Here is a 17,677-nt window from a genome sequence, read left to right on the forward strand (position 1 = left end):
TCTGTAGATCTCTCACTGCAAAATGTTCTGCTAGGTATACAGTTCATATACAGATGTAGCAATAGTGAAAGTGGCACTTTTTAAACTTTTCACAAATGTACCGCATTAACATGGCAAAATGTTCAACCTACTAATACACACAATTTTCCTTTGTATAGTGTCATTATCAAGTCATTATGGATAAATGTGCACAGAGTAGGGCCAGATGACAAACTCAGCTCAGCAAAGTGTGTATTTAGATATAACAGTAGATTCTTTCTTGAGCTACGTAAATGATGGGGTTCTGTAAGAGCTGTACTGCAATAATCACTGTAACACCATCTCATTTACTGCTAGGTTTTTGACATTTGCACTACTCCTCATAGAATAACATGTCAAAAATAGGATAAAACATCATTGTGAAACAGAATGCAGAAGGCCGTATTGTTATGTCTTTGTAGGGGCTAAGTGAGCTGATTCCTAAATCTGCAGTGGGCGAATTAAAGGAAGATTCCAGCAACGTGGTTAATCTGATTTCTCAAGCCTACAATGTGAGTAGTATTTTTCGCCGTATAAGACGCACCGGCCTATAAGACGCACCTAGGTTTTTGAGGAGGAAAATAAGAAAAAAAATATTTTGAACCAAAAGGTGCACTTTTGGTGGGTTTTGAACTAATTGTGGTCTGTGGGTGACACACTGTTATGGGGGATCTGTGGGTGACACTTATGGGGGATCTGTGGGTGACACTTATGGGGGATCTGTGGGTGACACTTATGGGGGATCTGTGGGTGACACTTATGGGGGATCTGTGGGTGACACTTATGGGGGATCTGTGGGTGACACTTATGGGGGATCTGTGGGTGACACTTATGGGGGATCTGTGGGTGACACTTATGGGGGATCTGTGGGTGACACTTATGGGGGATCTGTGGGTGACACTTATGGGGGATCTGTGGGTGACACTTATGGGGGATCTGTGGGTGACACTTATGGGGGATCTGTGGGTGACACTTATGGGGGATCTGTGGGTGACACTTATGGGGGATCCTCTCTGGATGGCACTGTTATGAGGATGAGGATCTGTGAATGACAGTTATGGGGGGGATCTGTGGATGACACATATATAGCATCTTCTGCTATGTGTCATCCACAGATCCCCTCCATAAGTGTCCCTGTAGTGAGTGACCCTCAATACAGGGGGTGGGGGTCGCATCTGCTTTAATAATGACAGCGGGGCCCGTGCAGTGACTATTCTACTACACGGGCCCCGCTCACTGTATAATCATATCTCTCTAATAGTTAATTGTTGTATGCATGTAATCGCATAATGAGCGCTAATGAGCGCTGTGTATTACCGTACTTAAAACTAGCAGCGCTCGCCGTTCGGAGCAGAGAGGAGGCAGGAGGCAGGCCGGGAGGACGGGCGCTTGCAACGTGAGTCATACGTCACGCGCCTGCGCCGCCTGCTTCATTCATAAGTGGGCGGTGCAGGCGCGTGACGTATGACTCACGCTGCAAGTGCCCGTCCTCCCGGCCTGCCTCCTGCCTCCTCTCTGCTCCGAACGGCGAGCGCTGCTAGTTTTAAGTACGGTAATACACAGCGCTCATTAGCGCTCATTATGCGATTACATGCATACAACAATTAACTATTAGAGAGATATGATTATACAGTGAGCGGGGCCCGTGTAGTAGAATAGTCACTGCACGGGCCCCGCTGTCATTATTAATGCAGATGCCGCCCCCAGCCCCTCCTCCCTCACAGCTGATACACCCGCCGCGCGGCATCGCGGCGGGTGTATCATTGAAAACTGGGCAAAATCAGCTACATTCGCCGTATAAGACGCACTGCTATTTTCCCCCCACTTTTGGGGGGGAAAAAGTGCGTCTTATACGGCGAAAAATACGGTAGTTTATACTTTACAGTGGAAGAGCCAAGAAAAGAATTTACAGATTTTAGCTAATTCTGTCTTTCTTTTCAGAATTTGTCATCCACGGTGAACTTGGAACATGTGAATTTACCAAAAGGAATTCACATCTCCTATGATTCCCATTGTCCTGACTTGACGAAGCAAGGGAAGCCACACGGTCTGTGCTCAGGGGTCAAAATAAACCAAATGGTACGTAAATGGATAGATAGATAGATAATAGATAGGTAGATAGATAGACAGATAGATAGATAGATACGAGATAGATATTTGTGTCTCAAATTTTAAATGGAGGTGTGCTGACAGAATCTGTGCAAAATGAACACTCGGGGAGATTTATCAAAACTGGCTTAGGGTACTTTCACACTAGCGTTTTTCTTTTCCAGCAAAGAGTTCCATTACAGGGGCTCTATACCGGAAAAGAACTGATCAGGCATATCCCCATGCATTCTGAATGGAGAGTAATCCGTTCAGGATACATCAGGATGTCTTCAGTTCAGTCATTTTGACTGATCAGGCAAAAGATAAAACCGCAGCATGCTACGGTTTTATCACCGGCGAAAAAAACTGAAGACATGCCTGAATGTTGGATCCGTCATTTTTCCCCGCAGGAATGTATTAGTGCCGGATCCGGCATTCAAATGACCAGAATGCCGGATCCGTCCTTCCGGTCTGCGCATGCGCAGACCAGCAAAAATGTGAAAAAAGATACATGACGGATCCGTCAGTCCGCATGACAAGCGGAGAGACGGATCCGTTCTTGCAATACATTTGAGAGACGCATCCGCATCCGTCTCACAAATGCTTTAAGTCACATCCAGATCGGCGGATCCGGCGGGCAGTTCCGACAACGGAACTGCTTGCCGGATCACACTGCCGCAAGTGTAAAAGTAGCCTTAGTTGCCCATAGCAACCAATCATTTTGATTCTTTCTTTTTTCCAAACGAGCTCTGAAAATGAAAGTTGGAATCTGACTGGTTGCTATGGGCAACTAAACCCGTTTTGATAAATCTTCCCTGTGTTCTTTTTGCACAGATTCAGTGTGTGCGCCTCCAGCATGGCCTCTTGGCAGTCTACAGGTGCCGTGTGGATGTCTAATACAGGAAAGAGCATGAACAGCTTTAATCTTGAGGAAGCATTAGGCCTTCACTGCACTTTAATGTGTTAACCCCTTCAGTGTAGGAGGTGTGAGCTGCAGCGTTTTTCAGGACATGAGCCTGCATGAATAATATCCCCCTAGAAACCCCCTTTGAAGGGGTTGGCCACTTTCTAAACAAATGCCTAAAATGCCATTTTTGGCCACTAGCATAAGAATCCCCAAGACCCCTTATTTTTTACCAGGGCACCCCAATTCAGTGCCCCCCGCTGCCCATGGATTCAGTCTGGAAATAGTGGATGCTGGTCTCTGTCGCGTACCTTGGCAATCAATATGGTGGCTATGACATGATTAACCAGGGGGCTGCTGCCCCAGACACATGCACTGGAAACACTTATTACATGCACAGACACATGAGCCAAATCTTCTGCATCTTCTTTTAATCTGAAATATCTATTGTTTGAAAAAATTCTGAAAATATACCGGAGTTATATAAAAAAAACCAAAAAAAAACTGAGATCATTTATAGGCTTCAGCAAATGGACCTATGGATCATGGATCGCGCTAGACTTCGGTGAATTACTACTATATTCCTAGCTGCGTATTTAAAAACATTTTAAAATAGGAATCCGAAGTGGGCTTTGGTATTGGGGTACCAGTCAGTACCAAAGCCCACTTTGGATTCCTATTTGAAAATGTTTTTAAGTACGCAGATATAATACAGTACAGTAGGAATTCACTGAAGTCTAGCGCAACTTTGGGCAAGACAAAGTTTGGTTCCATGGAGCCAATACATTTTAATGCTGTACGGAACCAGCGTTAACATCTCAAGAAGTTTTTGAACAAATCCACTTGGGATCTATGATCTGAAGGTCAATTCGCTCAAGCCTAATCATATAGTACATGACAAACCAGCCCTGTACCTCACATGGATCCAGATATCTCCCCATTCATTGCCCCAATTGTTCTGCTAGGTTTATTTCAAGCTGGCAGATCATGGGGACATGTCCTGTCTCAGAGGGCTTGTTCTGTCTGCCGCTGCTAGTGGCAGTTGAAGAATGGAACTGGGCATGTGCTTCCATCTCAGGTTGCAGGACAGAGAAATTCGAAAAAGAGCAAACAGCAGGTGGTGCTATGCAGATAGATTTCATTGAATAACTCAATGGTTATACTACATTTTTAATTACATGCAATTACAAAAGTATTCAGATCCAGGTGCTGGTTTGAAAACTGGAGAATATTTTTTGTGGGACAACCACTTTAATTCTACATGAAAAATTGTATTCTATGGTGAAAATATGCTTAAAAAGGAATTCATCCTTTCCATTTGACAAGGTGATCCGGACCAATTCCTAGTAAGATTTGCAGTCTGTCTTCGATTTTTTGGTTTCTTGGCTGTGGGAGTCATCATGGGTCGCAGATTACAAACAACTGCACCCCTCCCCTCCTCTAGATGGATTTTGATGTATAGGCAGATCTTGTTTTTTGTATGAAATAGTAAGGAACCAGAGATTAAATCTGACTTTTCTCACAGGTAGATTTTAACGTGACATTATGGATGGATGAGAAGACCTGCCAGGATGGACTCCAGAGCTTCAAGCTCAGGGTGCTGGGATTCAACGAAGAGATAAATGTGGACGTTGAGCCTGTATGTAATTGTGACTGCAAGGAGGAGGAGGCCTTCTCCAGTTACTGCACTGGGGGTTATGGAAACTACAGCTGTGGCATCTGCAGGTGATAAGAGAACTACTCAAGTAAAAATCAGAATCAAGGTTGAATTTGGCCATGTCTGTGCTAACTGATTGTATGAAAAAACTATTATTGTCCATGAACTCTAGCCAGTAGATGCACCTGTACATGCACAGATGTGTGTGTGCAGAATACACAAGTACAGTCATATGGCCGCATTGACATGATGCCAGAACTTCCCAGAAGAACAGGTTTTACAAAAAGGGATGGAAGGTTTCCTGAAGACTCATTTGGGATGGAGTTTATGAAGGCTTCTATACCAGTTTTCTGGCATAGAAAAGCCTCAAATGTTTGCACAAGCCCCATTTTACACAGAATTATGCAACTTTTTTATACCATGCTTGCCACTTTTCCAAAAATTTGGCACATTAGATGGGTTATCCCATGATTAATGTGAAAAATCAGACATCATATAGAACATGACAATCTCTTTTTAACAAAGCTAGAACCAGCCCTGTACCTCACATGGATCCAGAGATCTCCACATTCATTGCTCCAATCGCTCTGCTAGATATATATATTCAAGCTGGCAACTCAGGGGGTGACGTAAAAGAATGGAAGCAGCATCCCAAATCCATAAATGGAGGTCCAATTACAATCAACCCAAATGCATGCAATGTTTCGCCCACTTCTTAGCTATTTTTTCAGCTCTCCTTCTAGGCTATTTCTTCCTCGCTCTCTCCCTATCACAATGCAGGAGGCAGTTGAAGGATGGAACTGAGCATGTGTGTCCTTCTCAGCAAGGTGGACAGAGAAATAAGAAAAAACAAATATTGGTGGCGCTAGACAGATACATTTTATTGAATAACTCAGTGGCTATACTCAATTCTTAATTACATGCAATTGCAAAAGTATTCACGTCCAGATGCTGGTTTCAAAACTGCTGAATATTTTTGTGGGACATCCCCTTTAAGCTGGGGTATACTTCAGGAATGGCCAACCTGAGGCTCTCCAGCTGTTGCAAAACTACAACTCCCATCATGCCCAAACTGCCAACAGCTATCAGCTTACAGCAGGGCATTGTGGGAGTTGTAGTTTTACAACAGCTGGAGAGTCGCAGGTTGACCATGCCTGGTATACTTTATACCAAGACCTGCATATGGAACACCAGTCTTAATAAATTCTCTTCTATATTTCTCTTTGGTAATTCTACTCTATGCAGTCTGGAAGGTGTATGGCCAATTGCAGTATTTGCACTTCCCAAGGTAAAAATTAAAAGGAGAAGATAAAATTAATATTTAAATTTGGTTGATGGCTCTCCTTTATGTGCAGCCAGTTTTTGTGAGGGTCACTTGTTCCATGGTTCTTCTCAATAGTGAGTTCCCTACCCCAAAACATGTAGCACCCCTAGTAAAAGCTGAACTTCTGACTCATATACATGTTCTAGGATGGTAACCTTACAGAATAAGGAGGCTACCAGCTGGGGCTCCTAAATACCAGAAGCTGTCACGTCTACAGCCCATGGATTCCATATTACTCAGTGAAGTTCTTCTTTTGCAGCTGCGTGGAAGGTTATAAAGGAAAACACTGTGAATGCCACCAAAACAAATATGATTCCAATGAAGGCTGCATCAATGGCTCACTGACGTGTAATGGACGTGGAAAGTGTGAATGTGGGCGCTGCGCATGCAATAAGCACGTACGAGGACAGTTTTGCGAGTGTGATGATGCGAGCTGTGAAAGATATGAAGGACAGCTATGTGGAGGTAAATGAAGAAACAGTTCCCATTGTGAATTCATTCTAAATACTTCATATAAAAAATTACCTTCTATATCCCTGGAGAGTGGTCCAAAAGCAGAGTAGCTGGGTGAGCTTCCAAGTACTGGTTCTGGTAGTCTGTGACTGGGACACAAACTACAGACTGTCAGTAAAACCTGTTGAGATGACACAAATCTGCAGTTGAAAGTGGTATATCAGGGGTGGGTTCTCAAAGCAGATGGCCAGTGTGCATCATATATATGATACAGTGCCTTGCAAAAGTATTCACCCCCCCCCCCCCCCATGACTTTTTGAATATTTCAGAAAGCGCTTACAAGAAAATATATGAAGGAGAAAATGAAACGGGTCTTTCCTAATATTGAGGTCACAATATATGATTTCTGGGGGTCCCCCATCCTGCACCCTCCTGCAAAGAAACTAGCACTCTGAACGGAGCAGAGCTCCATTAAAAGTGCAGTGGCCGGGCTGGGTTACGGCCATTATACTTTGGAGCTGCGCCTGCAGCTAAGTTCAGAATGCTAGTGGCCACAGTTATCAGCTGATCGTGGGGTGGGTGCAGGGTGTCAGGCCCTCACCGATTGGATAATGACCTACCCTGAGGATAGGTCATCAATATCAGGAAAACCCCTTTAACCCGAGTATTATCCCATTATGACCAGGACTTGTTCCTTATGGCAAGCATTGGTAGCTAGAATAATTCTCATGGATATAGGTAAATGTTCTTCCTTCATTTTCAGGTCTCAGCAGGGGAGTCTGTAATTGTGGTACCTGTAAGTGTACTTCCAACTACACCGGCAGCGCATGCGGCTGCAGCCTGGATACCGGCGCTTGTATGACACCTAATGGTATATGCAGTGGACATGGAAAGTGCCAATGCAGCAAATGTGTCTGTGACAAGGGGTACTTCAACAAGCTGTGCAGCGACTGCCCTGGATGCCAGACGCCATGCCAGAAGTACAGGTAACTACAAGGTTTTAGCTGGGACTGCACAGAGCCACATTGCTAGCTTATAACCCTTAAAGGGATTGTTCCACCATTATATATCATATTTATTTTATAAACCATAAAACATGAAGCATATTTGCCATATACAGTCAGGTCCATAAATATTGGGACAGCAACACAATTCTAACATTTTTGGCTCTATACACCACCACAATGGATTTGAAATGAAACAAACAAGATGTGCTTTAATTGCAGACTGTCAGCTTTAATTTGAGGGTATTTACATCCAAATCAGGTGAACGGTGTAGGAATTACAACAGTTTGCATATGCACCTCCCACTTGTTAAGGAACCAAAAGTAATAGGACAGAATAATAATCATAAATCAAACTTTCAATTTTTAATACTTGGTTGCAAATTCTTTGCAGTCAATTACAGCCTGAGGTCTGGACCGCATAGACATCACCAGACGCTGGGTTTCATCCCTGGTGATGCTCTGCCAGGCCTCTACTGCAACTGTCTTAAGTTCCTGCTTGTTCTTGGGGCATTTTCCCTTCAGTTTTGTCTTCAGCAAGTGAAATGCATGCTCAATCGGATTCAGGTCAGGTGATTGACTTGGCCATTGCATAACATTCCACTTCTTTCCCTTAAAAAACTCTTTGGTTGCTTTTGCAGTATGCTTTGGGTCATTGTCCATCTGCACTGTGAAGCGCCGTCCAATAAGATCAGAAGCATTTGGCTGAATATGAGCAGATAATATTGCCCAAAACACTTCAGAATTCATCCTGCTGCTTTTGTCAGCAGTCACATCATCAATAAATACAAGAGAACCAGTTGCATTGGAAGCCATACATGCCCACGCCATGACACTACCACGCTTCACTGATGAGGTGGTATGCTTAGTATCATGAGCAGTTCCTTGCCTTCTCCATACTCTTCTCTTCCCATCACTCTGGTACAAGTTGATCTTGGTCTCATCTGTCCACAGGATGTTGTTCCAGAACTGTGAAGGCTTTTTTAGATGTCGTTTGGCAAACTCTAATCTGGCCTTCCTGTTTTTGAGGCTCACCAATGGTTTACATCTTGTGGTGAACCCTCTGTATTCACTCTGGTGAAGTCTTCTCTTGATTGTTGACTTTGACACACATACACCTACCTTGATCTGGCCAACTGTTGTGAAGGGTGTTCTCTTCACCAGGGAAATAATTATTCGGTCATCCGCCACAGTTGTTTTCCGTGGTCTTCCGGGTCTTTTGGTGTTGCTGAGCTCACCGGTGCGTTCCTTCTTTTTTGCCACGCCTAATGTTTTTGCTATCTCTCTGGTTTGTTTTGTTTTTTCAGCCTAATGATCTTGAGAGTTGACAGCAACAGATTCCAAATGCAAACAGCACACATGAAATGAACTCTGGACCTTTTATCTGCTCATTGTAATTGGGATAATGAGGGAATAATACACACCTGGCCATGGAACAGCTGAGAAGCCAATTGTCCCATTACTTTTGGTCCCTTAACAAGTGGGAGGCACATATGCAAACTGTTGTAATTCCTACACCGTTCACCTGATTTGGATGTAAATACCCTCAAATTAAAGCTGACAGTCTGCAGTTAAAGCACATCTTGTTTGTTTCATTTCAAATCCATTGTGGTGGTGTATAGAGCCAAAAAATTTAGAATTGTGTCGATGTCCCAATATTTATGGACCTGACTGTATATGCCGTTAGAAAAATGATTCAGCAAAAAGTTATGCCATTTACTTACATAGCATGGTACCAATTGGTGCTCAAAGCGTATAGCAACATGCATGTCCATGTACTGAGCTGAGTATTGCTGGTCATGATCAGTCATCCTTCCCACAGCCATGTTTCTGCATAGTGATGACAGCGATGTGTTCACAGCAGAGCAGATAATAGAAATATCTTTCTACAAGGAAGAGACACACTTTTATAAGCAACTGTACTGAAGACAGGGAAGGATGTGATTTCTATTACCTGCTGTGCAGTGAAAATAAGATCACTATGCAAAAACCTGCCAGTGGCAGCATGCCTGACCAGCAATACGAAGTGCAGTAGATGGACATGCACATTGCTATATGCTTTGAACACCAGGTAGCGCCATACTAAGTAAAAGTCATAACTCTGTACCTGTTGGCTTTTGTAACAGCATGTAAATAGCAAATATGCTTCATTTCTTACGATCTAAAATATACACATGACATGTAATGGTAGGCATCGACTTTAAGTAGCACAATGTCTGAACACAGAAGTGATTAAGGTATAACCAAACGGCGCAGTCGTGTTCCAGTTGTGATGCGGCCACACTGCATTAGAGTATTATGCATCCCTATGGCCTCAGCGGGCTCTGATTAAACTAATGAAGTCCACATTTTTTAGTCTGTCTTTGTTAATGGCTGCTCAGTATTGAATGGTTTGCACCGCCATTAACAATACAAACAAATTAAACAGCTCGGTTTCATTAGTTTAATCACTTAAGGACCACAGGTTTATACCCCCCTAGTGACCAGGCCCTTTTTTACAAATCGGCACTCCACAACTTTAGCGGTTTATTGCTCGGTCATGCAACTTACCACCCAAATGAATTTTACCTCCTTTTCTTCTCACTAATAGAGCTTTCATTTGGTGGTATTTCATTGCTGCTGACATTTTTACTTTTTTTGTTATTAATCGAAATTTAACGAAATTTTTGCAAAAAAATGAAATTTTTCACTTTCAGTTGTTAAATTTTTTTAAAAAAACGACATCTATATATACATTTTTCTCTAAATTTATTGTTCTACATGTCTTTGATAAAAAAAATGTTTGGGTAAAAGTTATAGCGTTTACAAACTATGGTACAAAAATGTGAATTTCCGCTTTTTGAAGCAGCTCTGACTTTCTGAGCACCTGTCATGTTTCCTGAGGTTCTACAATGCCCAGACAGTAGAAAAACCCTACAAATGACCCCATTTCGGAAAGTAGACACCCTAAGGTATTCGCTGACGGGCATAGTGAGTTCATAGAACTTTTTATTTTTTGTCACAAGTTAGCGGAAAATTATGAATTATTTATTTTTTATTTTTCCTTACAAAGTCTCATATTCCACTAACTTGTGACAAAAAATAAAAACTTTCATGAACTCACTATGCCGATCATGAAATACCTTGGGGTGTCTTCTTTCCAAAATGGGGTCACTTGTGGGGTAGTTATACTGCCCTGGCATTTTAGGGGTCCAGATGAGTGAGAAGTAGTTTGAAATCAAAATCTGTAAAAAATGGCCTGTGAAATCCGAAAGGTGCTCTTTGGAATGTGGGCCCATTTGCCCACCTTGGCTGCAAAAAAGTGTCACACATGTGGTATCGCCGTACTCAGAAGAAGTTGGGCAATGTGTTTTGGCGTGTCTTTTTACATATACCCATGCTGGGTGAGAGAAATATCTCGGCAAAAGACAACTTTTCCCATTTTTTTATACAAAGTTGGCATTTGACCAAGATATTTATCTCACCCAGCATGGGTATATGTAAAATTACACCCCAAAACAGATTCCCCAACTTCTCCTGAGTACGACGATACCACATGTGTGACACTTTTTTGCAGCCTAGGTGGGCAAAGGGCCTACATTCCAAAGAGCACCTTGGGGTATGCCCTGGCAAACCAGATTTCTCCATTCACATCAATCGATGTGGATGAATAAATCATTGCCGGGATTTTTATTTTTATTTTTATATATACAAAGTGTTTGCCAAAGCATATGAACACCGCCACTTCCCCAGCTCATATGCCTTGGCAAACTTATCTTTTACTGCAGAGGAGAAATCTCGTCTTGCAGCGCCGCATACACCGACTTTTGTGTAATCTGACAGCAGCGCAATGCTTCTGTCAGAATGCACATCAGTGCTGCAGCTGCTTGATCGCTTGATCCACCTAGAAGGTTAAAAAAAAAAAAAAAAAAAAAAAAAAAAAAAAAGGCTTACCGGTGATTATTTTTTTTTTTTTACCTTTATAAGACAAACCTCTCCTTCCACCTGGGACAATGTTCAAAGCGCAAATCGCCCAGAGATGTGGCGAAGTACATTATGCACTTTGTCCCAGGTTAAAGGAGAGGTTTGTGGCAGCTCTGTGTGAATGGGCCCTAAGACCCCTGTGTGCCTGTCCTGTGTACGCAATCCCTACGCTAATAGTGTACCTGAGTGTGGAACTTGCGGAAACACTCCCCTATGCATAGGGCAGGCTGGTCAGGACAGTCAGCACAAAAAAAGGCGGTGTCACGCCTTATTCCACCCCTGCTACAGATACGACATCTTTTTCTTGGGGAACGTTGAGTTGGGGTACCAGGATAGACAGACGGGAAGTGTCTGCCATGTAGCCGGCTCACTACATCAGGGCCTTGGGGCACGGACCCTCCTGGATACAGGATTTCCGAAATGATCTCTTCCTGGAATTTTAGGAAGGATCCTGTTCTCCCAGCCTTACTGTAGAGAACAAAACTATTATACATCGCCAATTGGATCAAATAAACAGACACCTTCTTATACCAGAGTCTGGTGCGTCGGGAAACTAAATAGGGAGCCAACATCTGGTCATTGAAGTCCACCCCTCCCATGTGAAGGTTATAGTCGTGGACAGAGAGGGGTTTCACAATGACTCCAGTTGCCCTTTCAATTTGTACAGTCGTGTCTGCGTGAATGGTGGACAGAAGGTAAACGTCCCTCTTGTCCCTCCACTTAACCGCGAGCAGTTCTTGGTCACACAAGGCAGCCCTCTCTCCCCGTGCAAGTCGGGTACTAACGAGACGTTGGGGGAAGCCCCGGCGACTAGGTCACGCGGTGCCACAGCATTGAATTCCGACTAGATGTAAGTGCCGAAAGAGGGCCACGCTTGAGTAAAAACTGTCCACGTATAAGTGGTACCCCTTGTGGAGTAAGGGTGACACCAAGTCCCAGACAATCTTGCCACTGCTCCCCAGGTAGTCAGGACATCCGACCGGCTCCAGTTTTGAGTCTTTTCCCTCATAGACCCTAAAACGATATGTATAGCCTGTGGCCCTTTCACAGAGCTTATACAGTTTGACCCCCATACCGGGCACGCTTGCTGGGGATGTACTGTTTTATGCCAAGGCACCCGGTAAAATGTACTAGGGACTCGTCTATGCAGATGTTTTGATTAGGGGTATACGCATCTGCAAATCTGGATGAAAAATGGTCTATGAGGGGCCGAATTTTATGGAGCCGGTCATAAGCAGGGTGGCCTCTTGGATGACAGGTGCTATTGTCAGCGAAATGCATAAAGCACATGATGGCCTCAAAACGTGCCCTGGACATTGCAGCAGAGAACATGGGCATGTAATGTATTGGGTCTTTAGACCAACATGACCGCAATACATTTTTTTTAGTTAGACCCATGCTGAGGAGAAGGCCCCAAAAAATTTTAAACTCGGAAACTGTGACTGGTTTCCACCGGAAAGGCTGGGCATATAAGCTTTCCGGATTGGCGGTAATAAACTGTGTGGCGTAGCGGTTGGTTTCTGCCACAACTAGGTCATAGAGATCCGCGGTGAAGAACAGCTAAAAAAACTGAAGAGCCGATCCTAAATGAGCCGTCTCCACGCGAACTCCAGACTGGGCGGTGAAAGGGGGCAATACGGGAGCGGCGGAAGCAGGGGATTGCCAATTAGGATTTGCCAGCACCTCTGGGAGACTAAGGGTTCCACGGGCCTGTGAACGCAGTGGCTGTGACAGGGGAGTTATTGCACGTGCCACCATACCAGCTGGAACTGCCCTTCTGGTGCTCGCCACTTCACCAGGGAATACGGCAGTGCTGGTAGAAGGCCCAGGGTGTGCTGCGCTGCTGGTGTATGCCGCACCATAAACAAGATCAGCGCCAGCACCACTCTGCTGCAAATGAGGATCATCATGCAGGGTATGCAGAACTCTGACATGGGATTGGGTACGCCTGACCGTAGCAGGGACCTCTACCTCGTCATCTTTGTTAGCGGTTAGAGTGCCACTGCTGTCTACAGGTTCATATTCTGAACCACTGGATTCAGCGGATGAGGCGTCCCCATCGCTTTCATCCATCACGGCCAGAATCCTGTAGGCCTCTTCAGCGGAATACCCCTTGTTTGACATTTTGGGTTCACTAAATTTAGGGGGTATTCCTCTGAGACTACCTGGGAAAAAGAGAAAACCTACCTAGTAAAAAGGAGTGCTTGCGAAGTAAAGCTGCGATCGCTAATAAAGATCCAAAAAGCTCAAAAGTGATCTTTTATAGCAGCGCAGCGATTTTACAGTGTTTTTGCAGTGATCAGAAAAAAATAATTTCTGTCACTGCTGCGGTGGGGCGGACTGAACGCAAGTGTGCGCACAAGATCAGGCCTGATCGGGCGAACACTGCGTTTTTTGTAGAACCTAAGGTGACCCTAATGTACTGATATATATCTGATTGCTATCAGTATTGATCACTTACAGATACTATATAGTACTAGTGCTGATTAGCGACAGCGATGACGCTAATCCGCGACTAATCAGTGACTGCGGTGCGGTGGGCTGGGCGCTAAACTACCTAGCAAGTAGCTAACTACCTGGCAGGGATGAGGGACCCTTACAGGGGGGGTGATCAGGGAGTCTAATATGGGTGATCAGGTGCTAAATAAGGGGTTAATAAATGACAGAGTAATATCTAATGTTTAGTGTGGTGATTTGGTGCTACTTACAGAGCTGCCCGTGTCCTCTGGTGGTCGATCCAAGCAAAAGGGACCACCAGAGGAGCAGGTAGCAGTTATATCAGACGCTATTTTCAAAATAGCGTCTGACATAACCATTTCATTGGTCGATTAAAAAATCCACAGCCTGCCAGCCAATGATCGCGGCCGGCAGGCTGTAGATGAACTTGTGCACTATGCGATCCTGTGTGCGCGCCTTCACAGGAAATCTCGGCTCACGCGAGATGACGCCAATCGGCGTTAGTGTAGCCTGAGAGCGCCGCAGCAATGACGCCTTTCGGCGTTAGGTGTGCGGCAAGCGGTTAATTATAGCCCACTACAGACTGGTCAACTGCACGGTACACAACCAAAGCCATGTTGTGTCACACCCTCAAAAGCCGTTGTTCTCCAGAATAAAGCAACAGATCACTAAGTGAAATCAAGTGATATCACTACATGCGGCTGAGCTGGCCCCGCAAGGCAGCGTGCTTGGTTTATTTGTGAATTTCCTGGTGACATACTCTCTTTAAATTAATTTCATTTTTGAGGTAACTATAAATCATAGCTACAAAGTTATGTTTTTTTCTACTTATTTCTTGCAGTGCATGTGCAGAGTGTAAGGCGTTTACAACCGAACTGCTGAAGGAGAACTGCACCCTATATTGTGGCCATGTCAAAGTCACCATGCTGAAAGCTTCAGAGTGGAGGGGGAAGGAGAAGGACGTCTGGTGCCAAGAGAAAGGGGAAGACTCACTTATAACTTTCCACGTCACAGAGGATGGAGATTTAGTTCATATTCTTGTAAAGGAAAAGCAAGGTGATGATGATGGTGTATCAAATGTTTACTTTTTGTTGAAAGTGTTGAAGAGCAGATAGGAAGTCCTCCTACATCACATCCTGTAGGGTGGAGTATGACAGTAGGCCATGCAGACAGACTAGTTTTAAAGCCGATTCATTGGCCTGTATTTGTGGGAGGGGCACTGCTGCCTAAATCAGGGCTGCATGCCCCCTCCCTCAACGAACGTCATTTCAACACTCCCACCCGCAGCCTCAGTTTCTCACACCAAGGGGATGCCCTCCTTCAGGTATCCCCACAGCGGCGCGGTTTCGGCACAAATCTAACCGCTTTAGTTATACATCAACAGGTAGGAGTTACATTCTCCCATCGGAGCCCTGACCACAAATGATATTCAACTGAATGGCCTGGAGGAGTGACAAGCAGTTTCTGAGTCAGGGATGTGCTCAGACTGAGCAGTTGGTCCTTCCCTTCCCTTAATTTCTAGTAAAAGAGAAATCTCTCATAGTAAATTGAATTGAAAATCTGTGCTTCGTTCGTAGACCAAATAGATATGACCTTCACCATAAGAAAACACGTTTAGAAAAACTAAAATGCAAATAATGTCTACCCTGACTTTAAAATAGTTGTGCACCTTTTGAGGTAGTTTTGGCAAGCCCTCATCTACCTGAGCAGATCTGTGAAGAAAAGCATACCTAGGCTCAGTTCACACTCAGTTATTTGGATCAGTGATTCTGAGCCAAAACCAGTAGTGAAGCCTACTCAGAGGTAAGGTATAATAGAAAGATTTGCACCTTTTCTATGTTTTTGACCTGCACCTGGCTTTTGCTTACGATAACTGATGGAAATAACTGAAGTGTGAACTTACCTGCTTCCTAGGGCTGGCTCCTTTATTTCATAGCCACCACATGGAGCTGTAAAACAGTCTACAGAATACATAATCTATTAACATAAAACCCCCTCCTCACTCCTAAATAGTGCCATAGCTAAATAGATTTGCCTTCCAGGGTCATAAGAAATTTCGGTTACCACCAAGTGGAACAGCAAGGACTCTTTCACACGAGAGTGTACATTGTGGAAATCATGCTCCGTGATGAGGGATTGTGCGGTCTAGACCACAGAACTGCACGGCATTATCATGATTGATAATGCTGTGTGCCCCTTTGTGAATTTTCTGTACCAGAATCATACTGACATAAAGTTGTCAGTATGATTCTGTTACAGAAAGGTCACGCAGAGGGACATAGCATTGTCAATCATAATAATGCAGTGCACTTCTGAGGTCCAGACTGCACAATCTCTCTCTCCCACGGAGCGCGATTCCCGCAAGGGACATGCTTGTGTGAAAGAGCCCTAAGACTGCAGAATGCTGAATCTATCAAGATAAATCCCTGTCCTCACTCAAATAGTGCAATAGCTAGGCAGATTTGCCTTTCAGCGTCCTAGGAAAGCTGTGTTACCATCATATAGAACTGTAATAGACTGCAGAAAACAAAATATACCAAGATAAATCCCCCTCCCCATTCCTAAATAGTGAGGGTCCAGGGAAAGCTAGGTTACTTGCACAATGTAAGGGTAACATTTTATGGTCAGTGTGTCCACCTCCACAAGACTTGTAATCCATGTATCCAACATGGATGAATGTCAAATTTGTCTATATATACAGTGAGAAATCCCTGACACTTATATAGGCAAACTTGACATCCAGGCACCTAGGAAGGCTTGGTAGCACTTTCTGTAGTGTTAATGCCCTGGTACTGCCTAGTATCCCTGCACACATACAGGGGGAGGTTTTCTAAGAAGCTGCAAAAGTTTTTTTTAAGCTTCCAGCTCTTTTACAGTGTTCTGAGTCTATTAAAGTGAATTACGTGTTAAGCCCCACCCTTTTCCCAATCTTCCTGTTTGCCATGAGCTCAATGCACCTAGATTTTGGAGTATATTGCACCAGAATGTGGAGTAATGTGGCACATCTTAGTTTAGAGAAGTTATCTGCGAATAGCACAAGGAGTGGTGGTTTAATGAAAAGCGGTATCTTTGTGGGAAGAGGAGTGGCCTAATATGCAACATTTTAAAGGAAAATTTGGCCAACAATTCTGGGGGTAAATTGTTGTCTTAAATTAGGTCAACCAATATATAGTATAGAATTAGACAAAAGTGTCTATCCATGTACCATATTTATTGTCCAAGCTTGAGCCCCTGTGATAAATCTGGTCCAGGTATAGGCAGCCAGTCTAAGGTTACACCTTCTATAGGATTAGTAAATCTGCCCCAGTTTTTTATCTTGATGAGAAATAGCCTTTTGGGGGGTCTGATCTGAAGTCTGATAAAGATTGGGGTCTGATTAAAAATATTTTTCTTATCTAAAACCTAGATGCATCTTATGATCAAGTGTGTAAAAGTAAAGAAAATTCAGATTTCTATTTAATTTCTGCTATATTTATAAAACTCGCTAAGTCTTGAACTGCTGGAAACAACCTTTTTATTTTTATATTTTCAGAGATCCAAGATCATAGACAGAAACTCATCCTGGGCTTGGTTCTGGGTATAGTTTCCTTTGGGTTACTCATTATTATTGTGTATCGAGTCACCGTGGAGGTGTATGACCGTCAGGAGTACCGTCGCTTCATGAAAGCACGACACCAGGAGCAGTGGAATGATGTCAGTATCTATATAATACTATCATAACTTATAGTGATCAATGAGGGCACCATGCACAATGACAGAGACCAGAGCTCCTTATACATTATGTACTGATAACGCTATGCAAAATTACA

The 17,677-nt window shown here is 43.8% G+C and overlaps 1 protein-coding gene across 2 annotated transcripts in view; it reads left to right on the top strand.

Annotated features, from left to right (window-relative positions):
* ITGB7 (integrin subunit beta 7) overlaps positions 1-17,677 on the top strand; it is a 123,062-nt gene that overhangs the window by 102,950 nt on the left and 2,435 nt on the right. For both annotated transcript variants that reach the window (XM_044284844.1, XM_044284845.1), the window contains exons 9-15: positions 441-530; positions 1,960-2,097; positions 4,536-4,735; positions 6,251-6,456; positions 7,208-7,430; positions 14,710-14,924; positions 17,401-17,561. In XM_044284844.1, the coding sequence (XP_044140779.1) occupies positions 441-530; positions 1,960-2,097; positions 4,536-4,735; positions 6,251-6,456; positions 7,208-7,430; positions 14,710-14,924; positions 17,401-17,561 (1,233 nt within the window). The remainder of the gene's footprint in view (positions 1-440; positions 531-1,959; positions 2,098-4,535; positions 4,736-6,250; positions 6,457-7,207; positions 7,431-14,709; positions 14,925-17,400; positions 17,562-17,677) is intronic.

The sequence above is a fragment of the Bufo gargarizans genome, chromosome 3 (genome assembly GCF_014858855.1).
Source record: "Bufo gargarizans isolate SCDJY-AF-19 chromosome 3, ASM1485885v1, whole genome shotgun sequence".
NCBI lineage: Eukaryota > Metazoa > Chordata > Amphibia > Anura > Bufonidae > Bufo > Bufo gargarizans.